General features: G+C 40.9%; 1 protein-coding gene across 1 annotated transcript in view; it reads right to left on the bottom strand.

Annotated features, from left to right (window-relative positions):
• LOC148365053 (transmembrane protein 132C) overlaps positions 1-21,185 on the bottom strand; it is a 323,103-nt gene that overhangs the window by 289,391 nt on the left and 12,527 nt on the right. The window contains exons 2-3 of the mRNA XM_088335454.1: positions 4,065-4,180; positions 3,876-3,995 (exon numbers count right to left, since the gene is read on the bottom strand). Of these exons, the coding sequence (XP_088191580.1) occupies positions 3,876-3,951 (76 nt within the window). The 5' untranslated portion in view covers positions 3,952-3,995; positions 4,065-4,180. The remainder of the gene's footprint in view (positions 1-3,875; positions 3,996-4,064; positions 4,181-21,185) is intronic.

Here is a 21,185-nt window from a genome sequence, read left to right as displayed (position 1 = left end):
AGGCCCATTTCAATTAATCTGTCGGCATTAGTGTTTTGGAGTAAACATTTTACAAGGTTCGATTCTATCGATTGTCATTGATGTAACAAAGCCATCTTCGCAGACATTCAAAAGAGTTGAAGACGGCCAGAGAATTTGACGGTGAGTTACACCGGCTTAATAGTTTTCGGGTATCTGTTTCCGACTGATCGTGATGTTTCTGTGATGAATATATTTTGAAGTGATCATCCTATCTTGAATCCCTAGAGTTTAAGCTTTCCAATTATATGTGACATGACGTTTTTCAGCGACCGGTGACACTGTACAGTCACGTATTTGTTTATCAAAACGGAAAGTTAAGGGGTTAAGGTACCGTATATTATTAAAACTATTTCTGTGTACCGTCATTCTTTGTAATATGGCATGGTTCAATGTGGGTACATGCTGCTTGTAGTAATGTGCAGCTTATGTATGTACAAAATGTTTTTTCCTTTAAAAATATACTTGGTGCGGCTTATAATGAGTTGCGCTCTATAGTCCAAACTTTACAGTACTTGGATCGGATCGATACCTAAATTCCTATTATCGCCCACCCCTAATCAGCATGTCTAACTTTTTTAAGTGCCTTACTCCTTTCCAAACAAGATGCATTATTAACCACATTGAGACACTCAGCAATTTACCTATTACCATCCGCCGTGGTATTAATTCATTGATTTCATGGGTCTAATAATGGCCAATTACCATAAGGGCAGATGGATTTACTGGAGAGTGCATGTGGCTTTATAATGATGATGACATATGAATCTAAGGAGGAAAATTCTCTTATTATATTCAATAAATGGAGAGCAACAATGTCGGCTTCCACTCTAAGGATAATGACAGTACAAGTGTCCACCTACTCAGTGCGGTTCACAAAAATCGTTAAGAGAGAGCATGCAGATTGACATTTAATCGTGAAGCAATTGTGAGAGCTTTGAGTCTTGCGTGGCAGAGGCTCATCCATAAAGACCTGTGTTGGGAAGTAGAAGATTTGATTTACGTGAACATTCCATATGGATACATAAAAAATCTATCTTACCAAGGAGTGGGATAGCGAAACAGGTTGCCAGATAAGTTGTTGGGACTAACGTGTTTCAAAGGAATGCCATTGTATGTTTGTTTTTGGTAACTTGCATTGTAACAGAGAATAAAATGTTGTAACTCCACTGTCATTGCTACTTAATAAATGCAGCTTGTTAGCTTTTCCTGCATCACTAACATTGTTACATACAACCCTTAATCGACCAAAACACTTTTCGAAGGGTTGGCATCTTTAAATGTACACACAATGTATAACCAGCTTGGTGGCCTTAGGGGTAGGGCGCCCGACCCGAGACTGAAAGATTGCTGGTTCAAGCCTCAGCCAGGTTTGGTCACCTGATGACTCGCAACGAGATGTTGCAACCTATCAGGCGGGTTAAGCGAGGGGGCCAGGAATCCCACCTTCCACTAGGGGAGTATATAGTAATAACGAAATATTGATGTATAACTAAATACAATTATGGTGGGACCGTCTCAAGCAGAGTATGAGAATACCAAATTTATTTTCATGGCGATATGCTATCTACCATTTATAGTATCCTAATTTACAGCGATAAAACAAAATACTGAAATCAGGGGGTCAGGTTATATGCGCATATTCTGTTGTGTGTCACCAGTAGCCAATGGTAGCCAGCGCGTAGCTTATACAACAACAACAAACCAATGGGAAATAAATGGGACATGCACAGAATTTACTGTCAAAGTGTGCTGAATATGATATTTTTATTTCTAAAGTTATTTCTACAGTACACGGTGCCTGGAGAAAAAACAAAAACGTCTTTGACATTACCTGGAAATGGAGAAGGAGCTGCTCGAGTGGTTTGAAGCCCAGAGACAAAATAGTTTGCAAGCTCCCAAGATTGCACAAGCCAAGAGATATAAAAGCTTCACTGCTTCCACAGGTCGGTGTACACCTTTCTTCAATGTCTTTCATTATGTCTATTTTAAAGCATCAGCTTCTATGCGAATTCATACGGTAATTTTTAACTAGATTGTTACTTTCAGAATAACACCCTACTTTTAGATGTCAGTTTCCTGGGTGGTAACTCAATTACTTTTATATTAAGTAACTCTCAACTGTCACAACTGTTTTTTAGTAACGTGCCCGACCCTGGCCAGACAGATATCACATTTACACCTGAGCTAAAACCACCGCCGAAAGTGATAGAAAGGCAATGCCAATTTTAGTTATTTCCCAAAAAAGTCAAACATTTTGATCAAAAGGTATGACAAAAGAGCCATAGTTGAGTGTCAAAAGGTGCTGTTCCATCAACTGAGGATGAAACCATTTCATGCAAGAAGTATGGGACTGCAGAGTTAGCGTAATGGGGACTGCAGATGAAAACCTTACACGGAGAGAAACCCCGCAGCTAACTGCTGGAGTCTCGGAAAAATCCTAAAGGATAATCTGTATCCAGATGTGCAAGGGCCGCGCACCAAGTATTTAGAGATGTCGAATGACGGATATTCTTCCTTGATCCCTTTCTGGATCTTGATAAGCTTAGAGATAAGATGAAGTGACACAAGATTGGATTTTCCCCGAAGGAATATCACCAAGTCTGCTCTTCTGTTTTTAATGCTAATAATTGCACAGAAGATATATCCCCCACCTTTTCCTAATTGCTGTTAGATCCGGGGCAGGTATTTTCCTTTATATGGATTTGATGTGCATATGGATTTGATGTGCTCTTTCCCAAGACAACCTTATCAAATTTCATCACTATCTAGTGAGAAGCGTCATCCAGCAGTTCTATGGCACACCATGTCAATTAGGATCACACCATGTGGTTACTGAGAACCCCTTGAGCTATGGCAAGCATCAATTATAAACACTGAGTTATCCTCCTATTATGCTCAAGCTGTCAAACCAGAGTCTGTAACTGTGAGGAGTGAAGCAATCTCAAGGTGGATGCAGACATACCAGAGGCATTTAGATCTTTGATCAGCTGAGAATCATGTTTTGGCTGTGAAGTTAACAAGTGCTTTTGCACATGATGGGGTTCATTCAATTAGCATTAATGGAATAAATATGCTATACATAAACGTGATTTGTCAGGAGAGTAGTCACAACATGGATTATGGACCTGTTTCATTTGTATAAACTCGTTTCACAGATGCAAGGACTTGATATTTTCTTACCTCTGTGTCAAATGTTGATTTTTCCCTTTTGGGGTGAAGTGTGATTAATAAATGGTCATGAAATTGGAATTTACACTGTCAACAAAGGTTGCACTGGGAAAAGCTCTAATATGAATATAACCTCCCATGAAGGGACTCTGAAAGTACTGTATCTTTTTTTCCAAGAAAACATTCAGAAGTGAGTGGAAAAGCAGAAACATGCATGAACATCCCAAGAGATATCAAATTTATGAACGTATACATTTCCTACGTTATTTTATTGTTTTTTTTTATCATTTTTGTATGTGAAAAAGAAGTCATAAATACACTGCTATGTAATATAGGTCAAGAAAAAAACTAATGACAATATTGTAAGAATTGTTTGTGTTGTTTATTTTGTACATAAAATAAATGTCAACAAAAATTTAAATGATTAGCTTTTCTTTCTGTGAGTGGGTGCCATGTTCTGTTTGTAATGGTTAATATCACTTCATAAAGATAATTGCGATTATTAGCAATTGAACAATTGGCAGAGGTTGACATGTATAGATATATCTGCAAGGTGAATTATAAGCTTCTAATTTACAGTGCAAATCTGGGACATTGCGATGTATATTGGGACACAAACTACCAACACTATTCACATAAAACAATTGAACACAAAATAAAATAAACAATGTTGAAAATGTCCTTACCTGCCCAAAGTAATAGTGCAGACAGCGGCACAAGGATGTGCAACATGTTTCTTGGAGTTATGTGAGGTGAGCTCATCCCAAGATGTCTTATTTCAGAGGAAAATGTGTAATTGTTGCATTCTCCAAAAACAAAGAAAGGATTGTCAATTTACAAACTAATACAATGCACGATTCTAAAATAAACCTTACAAAAGATGCCTTGTTGCTGCTTAGCGTGTCGTCCTCTTTGACTCAAATGCATTTCCTGTGTCTCTTTCCATTATTTTGGGCATCTAGCTCCCAAAATCTAAAAGCCAGTTGCTAACCTGTCCGAAAAGAGCAAGAGGTAACAATTGTGTTGATTGTCGTCTCCTCAAAGCAATTCCTCGGAACAAAAGATCAGTTCAAGTCCAAACAACGTGCATCATTCCGCTCCCCTAAAAGCTTTCATCAAGTCCGGATGAGAACTCCAGCTGCTCCCCCGCTGCACACCACGCTAAGATGGATAAAACGGCAGCTTCCAACCTACTTTGGCATCAGGTGCCTTCTATATTACGCAAAAGTCCGACTCCGGTGCAACGTCTAGTGCAGGTTGCGTGAGTGCGCGCAGGTTGTTTGCAGCAAGCACCGAAACACATCAGCAAGCGAGAAAAGAAGGAAGGAGCCAATAGCTGCTGATAGTATATTGTACTGGCATACATTGGGAGCGAGGGAGGCACTCGTGGATAGCTCTCTACAAAACAAATGCTTGCTCTAAGGCGCGCACGCACGATCCACGTGCAAAAGCAAATATCAGTATTCCAATACAACAATGGTTAAAAATATGCTTAAAAATATGAGTCATATAAATTTGTTTTACAATGATTAGATAATTGTGGTCAATCTTAACATTGTAGGGTGACTCTGTGTCTTATTGCAAACTTCACCAAGTGCACGAACCTGAGTACGCTTCTTGGAGGGTTCTAGCGACCCCTTGCGATTGAACTCTCTACCTATAATTGAAGCCTGACGCATGATACACATTAAATGTGACGAAAATAAAGACGATGAGTAGACCTCTGGGAGAGATTGAAAATCTGCGTTTATTTGAATACAAGCATATTGTTTGAAATAACAATGCGTGTTTATGATGAAGTTCATCAATATTTGTTTACAAAAATTAATTATAATTGTAATTATTTACACGACCGTTCAAAAGTTTGGGGTCGCTTAGAAATGTCCTTCTTTTTGATGGGAAAGTGCTGATTTATATCAATTGAAATGACATTAAACTACAGAAATCCCTCAGTTATCATGGTTAATGGGGACCAGACGCCTGCAAAAAGTGAAAATCCGCCGTCATAAAAGTCGTGAAGAGTCAACTTACCTCGAAATGACGTCCTTGGAGTATATGACTGTAACAAAAAAACAACTAATAACAGAAATAACAGAACACAGAATTGCAGATGAATGAAAGGTCTTTATGTCTAGCTGTATGCCAGCATTGGGTAACCTCAATAATTAAAGTACAACCATCTTAAATGTTGCAGTTACCCAAAAGTTGTAGCTCCAAGTAATCTGTTTCATGGGTAATGGATCTGGCGTTGGTGAGATACAGGCTCGACAGGGTGTCATAAGAAAGTGTTTTTCAACCACCGTGCCACAGCACACTAAGCACAGAAATTAGTTAACATACATTGCCATGAGAAATTGTCCACTTAGTGTGCCTGTATGGTCTAATAAAAATTTTGGTTCAATTGTATTTGATTTCACCAGCAATGCAACAGCAACAAGTGGTGGTTTTCTCCGGGACATTTTCAATAAAAGCAATGTGCTGTGGCTCAAAAAAAGGTTGAAAAACTCTGGTATAAGCGAGATGTTAGGGGCCTGTCACACAGACATTTGCGGCTGAATCACGGCCAGAAATTTCTGCCTTTGAGACGGACGCTATTGGACGCATTGAGTTCGCCATTAAGACGAGATACAGCGGTGCTCAACACGCGTTCGGAAATTCGCGCGCGGGTGGTAGCGTGAAAAAGTTTTACCCTGCTCAATTCTTCAGAGCGCGGATACACAGCCTTTCACGAGCGAATTGAGGCTGAACCACGGCCAAAAATTTCTGGCCGTGAAGCAGATGCTGTTGGGCGCTGTAGGACGTTTAGAAACCGCAATATAGACGAGATAGAGCAGTGCTTTACTCGCAGTCGGAAATTTTCACGTGGTTGGCCGCGTTCAAAACTTTTGAGCTGCTCAAAAGTTTGAGCACGTGTTAAACCGCGTGCGGCACACGTGGTCAACACGAGGAAATGACGCGGAAATGACGCGGAACGACGTGCTCTGGCCTCGGCCAGGGCGTGCTTACACATGGGTAGGACGGGAAATTTCAGCGGGTAATCGTGGGTGGAGCATGGTAATAGCATGTTCTGCGCCTGTATCGCGGTGTTATTACGTGAAATTAGCGTGTTACGCGTGTGACAGTCAAACGCCTTTCTCCGCGTATAAACAGCGCGAATGCCGAGCACACGTCAGTTGTGCGCGTGACGTCAAGGGGGTGAAAATGGATCCCCGTCAGCGTAGTTTCTCTTCATTTCGAATAAATCTTTCGGTGCATTCGCAACAGTGGCAGCAAGGCATTAATGCTAAAATCTTAGCTTGGCCGAGAACCCAAATGTATCGGTACGTAACGACTGCGGTGATAAGAGCTTGCTCTGTCCACTCCACGCATCGGCCCGGTATTGCAGTACCTCCGGGAACGGTGCATTCGCAATGATCGCAGCAAGGCTTTAGGGCTAGGACCTTAGCTTGGCCTTTTGGCTGAGAGTAAGTGTCCCGGCTCCTAGGCTTTGTAGCGTATTATGAACTGACCGATAACGGATAATGGATAATGAATAACGAAGATATAACAATAACCCTTAAAAACCCCAAACCCCTTTTGGCTGAGAGTAAGAGTCCCGGCTCCTAAGCTTTGAAGCGTATTATGAACTGATCAATAATGGATAACGAATAAAGAAGATAGACCAATAACCCTTAAACCCCACCCCACCCCCCGTCAACGTAGTGACCTCGTCTTAATCCAATTTCTTAATTTCTTAACATTTCTTATCAAGATAATCCAATAAAAATGATGCCACAGCTTGAAATCTTGATCTTCACGGGACTGTGTCTTGTGCGGTTATGATATCTACAGCCCGGTATGGAGATTTACATCCCCTCGATACTACAACCACTTTTATCTAGGTTTGTCTCACTTTTAGGGAATGTAATGGCGAATATATAACCAAAACCACTTCGTCTTGCATTTGTTGGAAATGTAATACAACTTAAACCATTCCGTTTATGTTTATGTTGTGAACGTAATCAAACGGTAAATCCTCCCCCCCTCGCGTGAACGCGCATTCTGCTGCGCTTCCAACGAAAGCGATCGTATCCTATATAAAACGCTTATTAAAACTATAAAGCGAGCTAATTATAACAATTGGGAGATCTTAGTCTTTATAAAGCGTTTATTTAAACAATAAAGTGCGATCGTATTCCACAAAATGAGTTTGTTAACGCGGATGAAAAAGTCACGCGAGGGGGTGGGGCGGTGTGGGTGTTGCGTAGGAGTCGGATTTGGGCACAACACCGGCTCGGGAGCTTTTATACCCGTGGTCCACACGAGAAAATGACGCAGAAATGACGCGATGAGGAAGCGGAACAGTCGCCGGCGTCTTTTTTCCGGCCATACCACAGACGAACGGCGGGTTGTCAAATTTTGCGCATTTTCCATCCCGGGCAACCACGGGCAAAAAAAAAAACGCAAAATTTTAGCCGTGATTCAGCCGCAAATGTCTGTGTGACAGGCCCCTTAGCCTAGCCTAATAGCAGGCCAAACCTGCATCCATCTCTCCAGTCTCAATCGCTTCCCAAACCCGATAAAAATACACAGAGCACCCGTTGATGATCACCATTATTTTGCGCTCTTCTGACTTTTCCCAGAGTCCAATTTAATTGATGAATTTATTTTTAATATAACTGGCTGCTAAAGCTACTAACCGGTGCAATGCCCTGCTGTTTGTTTGGGGCCCACTTGTGTGTGTGTCCCGCTGTTTGACTGACAGTAAACATCAGCCTATCACAGTCGTGCACACAGTCACGCCCACCCAATAGACAGACACACACACACACACAGACACACGCACACACACAGACACACACACACACACACACAATCTACCCCGTGATTGCATTTCTAGCAACCAGCACTAGCAACCAGCCATCGGTTGAGCAAGTCGAGTATCTGGAGCATCACATTTGTGGGCGTGATAAAACTTTCCAAATTACTAAAAAAAGAGAATTTTCATGTAAAACCCATTATTGTATTCTTGTTCCAAGAAAATGAGACTAGTCCATGCAATAAATTGCCAGGAAACTGAAGACCACCTTAAACGGTGTGTACTACTCCCTTCTTAGAAAAGCACAAACTGGCCAGAATGGAGAGAAGTGTGAGGCTTCGCTGCACAAATAATCAAGAGGACAAGTACAAGTTTTTAGTTTTAGAAATAGGAACATTGCAGGTCCTCTACTAGCAGCTTCATTAAAATAGTACCCGCAAAATACCAGTGTCAACATCTACAGTGAAGAGGGGATGCCGAGATGTTGGCCTACAATACAGAGTGATAAAGAAAAAGCCATATCTGAGACTGGCCAACAAGAAAGAAGAGAGTAACACATTGGATAACCCATCCATCCATCCATCCATCCACCATCTGCACCGCTTATCCTCAGTAGCATCGCGGGGGTGCTGGAGCCCATCCCAGCTATCTTCAGGCATTGGGCAGGGGACACCCTGAACTGGTTGCCAGCCAGTTGCACTTAGGGACAATTTGGACTGCCCCATTAACCTAAGATGCATGTTTTTGGAATGTGGGAGGAAACCGGAGTGCCCGGATGAAACCCTCGCAAGAACGGGGAGAACATGCAAACTCCACGCAGGAGGTTCGATCTTATGACCTCAGAACTGTGCACATGCTAACCACTTGGATAACCCATTTAATAAATAAAAGAGTGACTTTTTCATGGATAACACAAATTTGTTTTGGTGACCCCAAATTTTTGAATGGCAGTGTATAAATTGCTGAAAAGGCCAAATTAGTGACCAAAATGGTATAAAACTTGTCATTACTCATTTTAGGAACCATTGTTTTTTGTGACACACGAATTAATGGACTTCTGCTTAACCAAATCAAAGAAGAAAACATCTATGATTACTATAATTATCTCATTTAACAATGGACATAATTGTTTGTTTTGATGCCTAAAGGATAATGGACGATGACAAAAACTTTTAATACACAAGTATTAGATTAGATGAGTCACCACAAAAGTAACATAAATCATTTGTGGCTTATTCTGTTTTGCCCTCTGTAAAATTAGACGTGGGACCTCTAGATCATTTAAGATTTTGGTTGGTTGGTTGGATCCCTTAACCACTAGGGTATTTAAGATTTAGCATGATAAAAATCCTGGGGTGCAAAAATATGAACTATTTTGTTTTCTATGTATTGCAGTCACAAATAAAGCAAAGTGAGAAATACTAGTAAAAAGATCAATGGAAAGATTATTGTAATTTTTAAAATTCTAATACCAAACATCAAATTAATTTTTAACAAATATGTTCCGAGCACTTTTTTAAAAATTAGTTTGGGGGAAATATCAAGCTTTGGCTCTTACCACGAGGCATGCAATTTGATGCTGGAAGCTTCCTGAAAAAACATTACCAGAAAGTCTGGACCAGGAGAAGTCCCATTGCTTGTTTTAATGGTAGGTCAGTGGGCCGACATAGTCCTCCACAATGAGTTCTTTCTGACACTTCATAAATCCCTCAGGAACACGGAACATGCTGAGATTCATTGAACAGCTGGAAAGCAAAAAGAGCAACCTACAGTGCTCTTCCAACTTAGATGACGTCTTGTGTAGCTGCAACTCGTTTAAAACGTGTAAGCTTTTATCAAGCCACTCCATATGGAAATTACATTTTGCAGGCCAAATGATGGAGGTGTCGGCTGCTGTAAAAACACACGCCTTATCCATCCCCAGTCCGAGAAGGAACCACTCAAAGCTCGGTGGTTTTTGATAGGGGCAACATGAAAGTATGACAGCGGTCATATTGCATCTCAACAGATGTGGCATTTAGATTGGAAGATCGACTGAGGACTTTGGTGTAAGGAAAAAGGTCTCAAGTCTGTGATGTCTTTTAAGGTCTCGTGCTGTGGACCCAGAGAATGAAATGTCAAACGTGTTCGGAAGCACAAAAATCCCTTTATTGACATTCTTATCTGGGAAGTCTTACATTTCTGCAGCTGCATTATGTGAGATTTTTTCATGTGAAATGTGCCCTTTCTCAAGGGTTATTATCTTCCACTTGTTGAAGTTTTTGAGTTTTTCCTTGCCCGCTACCAGTTTCAGATCAAGGGATGGTGTAATTGTGCCTGTGCAGTCCTTTGAAATATTTTGTGATTAATGGCTAGACAAATAAATGTGACTTGACTTGAAATAGTAAACTTTGTTTCCAGTTTACTAAATAGGACATCAGTGGTTTTTACAGAACTAAAAAATTTGGGGATTTTTTTTTTTCAGAGGGTTAAGCGATTGTCAGTCATTCCTCAAGTAAAGTTACATCTTAATCACCAGGGGTGGGTGTATCTGGGAATTTTGGTATCAATCCGATCCAAATCAATACAGTGTTTGTATCAATACTGTTATGATTTTGTTTGGAAATTACATGATCATTAAATAAGTGATACATAAAGCACAAAGATTGTACACACTGAAACATTTTAGTTTTTTATCAAATAACTACAATGCTCCTTTTTCATCCCTGATCATTTTTCCTGTTGCCCTCTCTTCTGCCTGGCAAAGAATGCAGCAGGCAAGCCAGTGGCCAGGCAGGGAGATTTGCTAAAAGTGTGCCTGCCGGTCGTCACTCAGGCATAGACTCAAAGAGTGGCAGAGGACAATGGGCAAAAGAAAAAGAGTGCGGTATTGAGGTAGACAAACAGCGCTCTGAGTAAATTGGTGGAGAAGCAAGGTATTAATTCCAAAACAATAGTATCGGTCCAATCCAGGTACTTGCTTGGTATCAATTATATCGAAATTTGGATCAATCCGCCCACCCATTATAATCACAGAGAGCCACAAATGACTGCACAGGCCCGCAGTTAAGGTAATTAAGGTCATTGGAAAAATCCTTTAAATATTGCATTTTTTACTCAGAGACGAAGGGCAGGAGGTGTAGCACCGACCAATGTCTGTCCGTGTATGCACCTAATGTTTGGGTTGTGAAGCAGGCCAGCATCAGATGAGCGATTGAAGAGTTTGGTATGGTGTAGACGAGCCAACGCACTGAAGGATTTATAGGTCATTAGAAGAACTTGTGAATGTGTATGAGGTTGGAGGAGATGAGCTGCCAAGACCTTTGAGGGGGTGATAACTCTGGCCGTGGAGTTCTGGACATACTGGAGCCTATCCAAGACTTTGCAAGAGTACTGTGTTCAAGTAGTTCAGATGAGAAGTGGCTGTGAGTGGTAGAGTCAGAAAATATGTTAAGGTCCAAGACATGTCCAGCTGGATAATTGAGGGGAAAATGTCTTAAAATAAGTCACCAATGGCCAATAATAATGTCACTGTTCTTTGATAAACTCTCTTGTTCTCATTGCAAGTTCAAAATCAAAGATGTATTTTCTCCTTATTTAGAGTGTCTACAAAACTATAAACGTATCATCAAGTTAAATAGATTGTTGTTCCATCTCGCAGATATTAGCATATATTTTAATAGATGTTTCAAAAAAGTTCATATGTTGGGGTAGAGGGGATAGTGAACTTAAAATAAGATTGATTTGTCATATTTAATTATCACATAATTTAGCAAATTTTATATTGCTTATCTAATTTACTTGAAAACCAGGATAAAATATAACGGACAACCAACAAAAACAAGTTATAACTGCAATAAATAGAAACATAACACCTTAATTGAAGGAAAGTATCTGCAAGTGGAAAGTGAATGTAGGTTTGTGCATGTGCCATGTAAATTGTACAAATGTCACTGACCATTTTGTAAAGAACAATCGCCAACGTTTGGCTCTGGGTAAAACCAGCAAGCAGAAGTTGCAGGTAAAACTGGATGAGAAGATAAAGATGGATATAAGACCTTATACAAAACTCTGCATAAAACTTTCATAAAGTTATTATGAGCAGTAGTAGTATTAGAGTCCAGTAAGAAAACTGAGAGTAAAATTCTGTTAAACTGCCAAAACAACTTTCTTACTATGTTATACTGTTTGTTTCAGTGTACGTTTCCTCACTTGAAGTATTTGTTTTCAATACACTACACCAAGTTCTCATAATAATTTAAATAATAAAACCACTTTTTTTTTACCTGGGCCAAATTATCTGGAACATATAGCTGCAATCTGCCATGCTAAGAATATTTTGCTCATTCTAAATTTAATATTTATTAAATTTCTAGGAATCTAAATACAAAAATATAATTGAAAGAACATTTGTAGTAAGACTAACATGATAGAAGATAGCTTGCTCCCTTTAATATTTGGACGGACGGACGGACGGACGGACGGACGGACGGACAGACAGACAGACAGACAGACAGACAGACAGACAGACAGACAGACAGACAGACAGACAGACAGACAGACAGACAGACAGACAGACAGACAGACAGACAGACAGACAGACAGACAGACAGACAGACAGACAGACAGACAGACAGACAGACAGACAGACAGACAGATAGATAGATAGATAGATAGATAGATAGATAGATAGATAGATAGATAGATAGATAGATAGATAGATAGATAGATAGATAGATAGATAGATAGATAGATAGATAGATAGATAGATAGATAGATAGATAGATAGATAGATAGATAGATAGATAGATAGATAGATAGATAGATAGACAGACAGACAGACAGACAGACAGACAGACAGACAGACAGACAGACAGACAGACAGACAGACAGACAGACAGACAGACAGACAGACAGACAGACAGACAGACAGACAGACAGACAGACAGACAGACAGACAGACAGACAGACAGACAGACAGACAGACAGACAGACAGACAGACAGACAGACAGACAGACAGACAGACAGACAGACAGACAGACAGACAGACAGACAGACAGACAGACAGACAGACAGACAGACAGACAGACAGACAGACAGACAGACAGACAGACAGACAGACAGACAGATAGATAGATAGATAGATAGATAGATAGATAGATAGATAAATAGATGGATAGATGGATAGATGGATAGATAGATTGAATGAATGACTTTTTTCCATTAATCATTATTTACAAAGTTACAATAAATTCAAAATCGACAACTTTGAGAAACAATTGACAAAACAGGATGAAAACAAGGGCTGACAGGAAAAAGCCGGATCTTATCTTTGTTAGGGTGGAGCTTATTTTCAAAGTTGCAAAAAGTCACTGTCTTACCCCCTAATTGTGTTCCATTACACAAAAGACCAATTGCTGTGCAGTTTGGTCTAAATAAAATAAATTTTAGAGGTAGCTCAATTGCTGAGAAGTTTGGCGTTTTCTATCATTTTTTCTTAAATGGGAGTTCTAGAGATGCTGGGATAAGCCACATATGTCACAATCACCCGGATCTGGAACACCTGTGCTCAGGATTCGGCGCCAACAACCAGGACAGCTGATTGGCGCACCCTGTCAATTTAAATCCTCAGCTTCCGGAAACAAGCTGTCTGATAGTACTATGCTACCTGTTGCCATCTGCTCAGAAAGCCCGTACCTCCGACTCTTTGCCTGCCTCATGTTTTCTTCTACTTGATCTCCGTTGCCGACCCATTTCAAACATTGGCTACAACCTGCCCTGCCCATCTGATTCCTGATCACGTTTCCGAACACGGTGACGCCCTTCTTCTCCAGCCCCGACCAACAACACGATGATTCCGCCTGTCAGCGTCCATTCCCGCCAAGCCTTCGCCCGCCTGTCAAGCTTCGTCAATCCGTCAAACAACGGATCGAAGAATCACGCCTTGTCATTCCTTCCTTCCAATAAAAACCAAGAAACGAGTGCAAGTGATCTCAGTTTTCCTTCCGTACCGCCTGACAACATATGTGTAAGTTTATATCTCAAACAATTATTACTCACAAGTCATTGCTCAGCAAATCAGTCTAATTCAACTAGTATAATTTCCCTTGACCTACTTTTGAAGACAAGGCCAGCAGACCTTCTTTGTCCTCCAAGAAGTGATTGACATCCAAAGATCAGCATCCGGCAGTACATTGTTTCAACTAGATCAAAGAAAGAAGTGTATCTGCTTGGTACCTATGTGTCTGAACTCACTGGAAGCAAGCCACCATCAGTTCACATTGCTTTTGGTTTCTTTCTTTATCAACACTTGGAATTGCACACGCCCATCAGAGCGTCTTTCACAGTGACAGTGAAAGAAATATCATAATTTTGGAATAGAGCAAGAATTCCAATTCGAGATGCAGAAAATTGTCTGACTAAACTTGAAAACCATTTTCAAGCATGGCATTCTCTAAAAAAGAACAAAGGACGACAAATAGCAACACAAAAAGCCCTGGAAAGTGAATTCAAAATAGAATTTGATGACTTGTTTGACATTGTTTATGCTAATGCTCTCAACATTATGACAATTCACAAAAACAAAGAGTTTTTGTTGGCTCAAAGAGCAAAGGGAAGAAAGGTGTCAATGACAGGGGTTGCCAAAAAATTAGCAGAGAAAGAAAAAAGACTTGAAGAAAATCAAGGAAAGACCTTGAAACGACGCCTAGAATCTGAAGCTGAACAAAGAATTGCGAATGAGTCAATTCAATTATCATGTAGCAGTAGTCGTTCGGAAGATGATAAACCAACAACAATTTATGACATATCAGGTGTTGGTATCTCAAATAGTAAAAGAGGCATGAAAAACATAACTCCAGAGTTAGCTGCTGCTTTAGATCGCACCAAGATGTCTGATGGAAAAGTTACTTTTGTAATTGATTCAGGAATAATGTGGTCATATCACAAAAGATGAAACTGATCTGCAGCATCTGCTGCAAATTGCTGAAAAACACGGAAAAACTTTTCCTGACAGCCGTAAAGAGACTCTAATAAAGGACTGAGTTTTTTTTCTTGACTGTATTATGTACCTAAGCCATCATTAATTTGTGTGTGTAACCGGCTTAACGGGCGCTAATCCAAATTTATACAGTGATTGAGCTACCTCTAAATATCAACTTACACGACTGAAACTTCTGCTGTGTAGTTTTTGGTGGAAATGGGACATTTTTGTGGGGTAAGATAAAAGAATACATGAAATGAAAAAATATTTGTCACATAAGCTGCACCCTAATCTTGGTCCTATCCTGTTGAAAGTCCAAACACTTTTCACATTAATCAAACCATGTAATCGGATGATTACAACAAGGTATTATAGGTAGTATGAATCACACCTAGGCAGCACGACGACGCAGTGGTTAGCGCGTGTGCGGCACAGTTCTGAGGTCATGTGATCAAATCTCCTGTGTGGAGTTTGCATGTTCTCCCCGTGCTTGCGTGGGTTTCCTCCGGGCACACTGGTTTCCTCCCACATTCCAAAAACATGCATTTCAGGTTAATTGGCCGGTCCAAATTGTCCCTAGGTGTGAATGAGCGAGCGAATTGTCTGTCCTTGAGTGCCCTGCGATTGGCTGGCAACCGGTTCAGTGTGTCCCCTGCCAACTGCCCGAAGATAGCTGGGATGGGCTCCAGCGCCCCCGTGACTCACTGAGGATAAGCGGTACAGATAATGGATAGATGGATGAATCACACAAGCTTATGCTCCAAAACTGGAATACCCTGATCAATAAGAAAGTTGGATAAGTGCATGTGCAGTCTGAAGTCACAGACCACAAGTGTTTGAAATGTATTGTAGTGATTCACATATGGAGTGAGATACCTGTCATAGATACACCTTTTTAAACACCTACTCCATATTCACCTGAAACGATAAATGTGTATGTATGATGGAAAAATTGAAAAAATTACCACATGAGGTTAATTAAGGACCCCTTTGTGTTGTCACCAAGTCTCACCCAATTACCTTTAGTAACCAGGCCCTGCACATCTCACGTTATTTCAGATTCAGATTCAGATATACTTTAGGAATCTCCCTCACTAAACTGTGGAAATTTGGAGGCCTGCCTCATTGAGATAAAAGAGTGGATGTCACTCAATTTCTTGCGTCTTAACTCTGAAAAGACCGAAATGTTAGTCATTGGTCCATCTAAATGCCGTGATATATTCTCAAAAACTGCTGTGAACATTGACAAATGTCACATCACACAGAGTGACTCAGTTAAAAATTTAGGTGTCATATTTGAACCTGATCTATCCTTTGAAATGCATGTAAAGAAAATTACTAGAACTGCTTTCTTCCATCTTCGTAACATTGCTAAAATCCGTTCAATACTGTCTCAGTCTGATGCGGAAATTATAATTCATGCGTTTGTTACCTCCCGTCTCGATTACTGTAATGCACTACTCTCTGGTCTCCCGAAGTCTAGAATCAAGTCACTTCAGCTGGTACAAAATGCCGCAGCGAGGCTTTTAACTAGGACAAAAAACTACGATCACATAACACCGATTTTGGCTAACCTGCATTGGCTCCCAGTTAGCCATAGATGTGATTTCAAGGTTCTCTTAGTATTGTACAAAATCATACATGGACTTGCTCCCTCTTATCTTCTGATCTGATTTGCCCCTACGTCCCGGTCCGAAGCCTACGATCTGAGAGTGCCGGTCTTCTGGTGATCCCAAGAGCAAAGAAGTGTTCTGCTGGTTCGAGAGCGTTCTCCATCCGGGCACCGGTGCTGTGAATGCTCTTCCCCCTGAGATCCGATCTGCAACCTCAGTGGAAATGTTTAAATCTAAACTTAAAACTCACTTCTACTCCATAGCATATGAATAACCTACTCTTCTCGTCGGCTGAAAAATAGTCTGTGTAATATAGTGTAATAATCTGTGAAGCCCTTTGAGACTCTTCGTGATTTAGGGCTATACAAATAAAAATGACTTGACTTGACTTGACTAGTACACGTGTATACAGAATGAAATGTAGATACATCTGACCCGCACAGTTTCCTTGAATGTACAGATATAAATAAAATGTTGTATTGAGTTGGAGTATTGAAGTACTAATAATATACTAAATAATTATGGCTATGTATAGTATTATTGGGGCGGCAGTAGCTCAGAAGGTAGAGCGCTCGTCTTGGGATCAAGGGATCCCAGTTCAAATCCCGGCTTGTCCGTGTTACATGTCGAAGTGTCCTTGGGTAAGACACTGAACCCCTAATACCCCCAATAAGCAGGTTAGCGTCTTACATGGCTACAATACAAGGCCGCTATTGGGAAATGTGAAGCACACGGTAAAGCGCTTTGGGAAGTCATTGACTTGAAAAGCGCTATATAAATGCAGATCATTTCATTTCATATTATACAATAGTGCAAAGAGTGCAAGAGTAGCAGCTATCCAGATGTGCAAAATGGGCAGTCAGGTAAACAAGTCACTATACAGTAACAATAACACTGTAGTCTTGTGTTCATTCTTAAAATCCTCCCATAGGTCTTTGAGGTGGTATCCTTCATCCATGACCTTAACCAGCCGCAGTAACTTTCCTCATGTCAGTGGGAGGACAGGCAGCCGAGATTCATCACAAGCTTTTATTCTTTTCTCTTGGTCTATCTGATCCATGATATCTTTAATAATAGCTGGCGACCTCTGTGCCTTGCCCACCTCCAGGCCCGTGCAGATCTCCACCTGCCGTTTGTAGGCCATTAAAATCTGTATTTACTTATCAGCCTCCCTGGGCCAGTCACGTCATATTTAAGCTTGATGCCTAAAGGTAGAAAGCGGATGACCTTCATCTGGCCTACAGTGCAGTGAGTCACAACTCAGAACCGTCTGTCTTTCCATTCACTGCCCAATTTTTGCAGGATGCCTTTGAAAAAACCATGATTACATCTATCATCATTTACTACCTATAATATGATTGGAGGTGGCCTGAAGTAAAGATTGTAAAAATTATAACACAGTCATATTTAATTCATTTGACTAATTTTCTATACAAAATGTATTGTACCGTATATGTGTCAAAATCATGGTCTGGCACATTACTTTGTGTGACCTGTGAGACAATGCTGAGAGAAGACTTAGAGAAAAATGAGCTACATTACATTGCATTACACAAAGACTTACAGTTTTAAATATGTCCATTGGATATGATCAAAACCACGCATAATCACAAAGCACCCACTATAGGCTGCATTTGTTGACTACCACTAATAAACCAGCAGGAAACCCATCCCAACGTTATTTTGCTTAAAGTAAAGTAAAAGTCACGGATGCGCTGTTTAAAGCCGTCCCAACCCCAAACTGTGTTAATTCTTTTTTGTTTTTTGTTTTTTTTGCTGCAAAATGCTATTGCGCAAAACTGTGAATATGTGTTAACTTTTGACTTATTTCAATTTGTTGTTGTTGTTATTGTTGCTGCAAAATGCTATTGCACCCCTTCTCATTGCAATATTTTTACAATTGTAGAGAAATTTCTTAATATTATATTTATCTAATTCAAAATCTAATTGGTTGTTACCAATTCTGCCAGCAGGATGTGCTCACAGTTTTCCACCCGAATTAATTCGACATAGCCTCATATTGTGTCTGGCAGTTACAGTATCACGAAGGAAGCAATACTCTAAACACATATTTTAATTTTAGATTTAAATTATACATTTTTAGTTCATTGATATAGAAAACGATTGATTAGTCCAGAAGGAAATTATCAGATATGCACAAATAATTAATAAATTAATGATTAAAGTGTTTGATACTAAAAAAAATAAATAAATTACATTTATTTACATGACAAGGAAAATTGAATCAAACAAAGCAATAAAAGGCATTGTTGACACAAGCCTTCGCATTCTCAGAAAACAGGAACGTGGGAAATAAATTTGCTAGCCATGATGAAATTATGGATAAATAAACCCGATTAAGAAAATCAACTCATTTAAAGGGTCAGGAATTATTTTTATAGTGCTTCAGAAAATAAATATTTTTCGCGGTTTGTTATGGAATCCTTTCGTGTCTAATTTTGATTCAGACTAAGGGGCCGGTCACACAGCCGTTTGCGGCTGAATCACGGCTAAAATTTTGCGGTTTTTTTTTGCCCGTGGTTGCCCGGGAAAATGCGCAAAATTGGCCAACCCGCTGTTCATCGGTGGTATGCCCGCAAAACAGACGCCGGCGACTGTTCCGCTTCCTCATCGCGTCATTTCTGCGTCATTTTCTTGTGTGGACCACGGGTATAAAAGCTCCCGAGCCGGTGTTGTGCCCAAATCCGACTCCTACGCAACAACCACACCGCCCCACCCCCTCGCGTGACTTTTTCATCCACGTTAACAAACGCATTTTGTAGAATACGATCGCACTTTATTGTTTAAATAAACGCGTTATATAGACTAGGATCTCCCAATTGTTATAATTAGCTCGCTTTATTGTTTTAATAAGCGTTTTATATAGAATACGATCGCTTTCGTTGGAAGCGCAGCAGAATGCGCGTTCACGCGAGGGGGGGAGGAGTTACCGTTCGATTACGTTCACAACAAAAACAAAGACGGAATGGTTTAAGTTGTAATACATTTCCAACAAATGCAAGACGAAGTGGTTTTGGTTATATATTCGCCATTACATTCCCTTTTAGTGAGATAAAACGAGTTAAAAGTGGTTGTAGTAGCGAGGGGATGCAAATCTCTGGACCGGGCTGTAGAAATCATAACCGCACAAGACACAGTCTCGTGAAGATCTCGTGAAGGGGGGGGGTTAAGGCTTATTGGTCTATCTTCTTTATTCATTATCCATTATCGATCAGTTCATAATACGCTACAAAGCTTAGAAGCCGGGATTCTTACTCTCAGCCAAAAGGCCAAGCTAAGGTCCTGGCATTAAAGCCTTGCTGTGACCATTGCGAATGCACCGAAAGATTTATTCGAAATGAAGAGAAACTACGCTGACGGGGATCCATGTTCACCCCCTTGACGTCACAAGCACAACTAACGTGTGCTCGGCATTCGCGCTGTTTACACGCGGAGAAAGGCGTTTGACTGTCACACGCGTAACACGCTAATTTCACGTAATAACACCGCGATACAGGCGCAGAACATGCTATTACCATGCTCCACCCACGATTACCCGCTGAAATTTCCCGCCCTACCCATGTGTAAGCACGCCCTGGCCGCGGCCAGAGCACGTCGTTCCGCGTCATTTCCTCGTGTTGACCACGTGTGCGGCACGCGGTTTAACACGTGCTCAAACTTTTGAGCAGCTCAAAAGTTTTGAACGCGGCCAACCACGTGAAAATTTCCGACCGCGAGTAAAGCACTGCTGTATCTCGTCTATATGGCGGTCTCAAAACGTCCAATAGCGCCCAATAGCATCTGCTTCATGGTCAGAAATTTCTGGCCGTGGTTCAGCCTCAATACGCTCGTGAAAGGCTGTGTACCCGCGTTCTGAGGAATTGAGCTGCGCCAAATAGTTTCGCGCTGCCACCCGCGCGCGAATTTGTGTTAGGCACCGCTGTATCTCGTCTGAATAGCGATCTCAATGCGTCCAATAGCGTCCGCCTCAAAGGCAGAAATTTCTGGCCGTGATTCAGCTGCAAATGTCTGTGTGACCGGCCCCTAAGAGGCATGTGGAGGAAAGGAAAGATGTGTGGGGTTGGCCGTATGCGGAGAAAAAAATGCAGAAAAGTCGCATCCCTCAGCCGATGGATAAGGGAATGGAGAAGCATGGCTCGGTTTTGTCATGTTTCCTGGACAAGGCTGTGGATTTCGGCCTTCCTGGTCTCTATTGTAGTCTAGGTCGGCAAAAGCCTATATATATATATATATATATATATATATATATATATATATATATATATATATATATATATATATATATATATATATATATATGTGGGCAGCACGGCGGCGCAGTGGTTAGCGCTTGTGCGGCACAGTTCATGTCATGGGAACCTGTCAGGGGGTTCAAATCCAGCTCCAGACTTTCTGTGCGGAGTTTGTATGTTCTCCCCGTGCTTGCGTGGGTTTCCTCCGGGCACTCCGGTTTCCTCCCACATTCCAAAGACATGCATTTCAGGTGAATTGGCCGGTCCAAATTGTCCCTAGGTGTGAATGAGCGAATGAGTTGTCTGTCCCTGTGTGCCCTGCGATTGGCTGGCAACCATTTCAGGGTGTCCCCTGCCCACTGCCCGATGA

Source organism: Urocampus carinirostris, chromosome 5, assembly GCF_059441175.1.
Source record: "Urocampus carinirostris isolate Australia breed hairy pipefish chromosome 5, RoL_Ucar_1.0, whole genome shotgun sequence".
Lineage (NCBI taxonomy): Eukaryota > Metazoa > Chordata > Actinopteri > Syngnathiformes > Syngnathidae > Urocampus > Urocampus carinirostris.
Note: the sequence above shows the minus strand (reverse complement) of the source record. Positions and strands in the feature narration are given on the sequence as shown.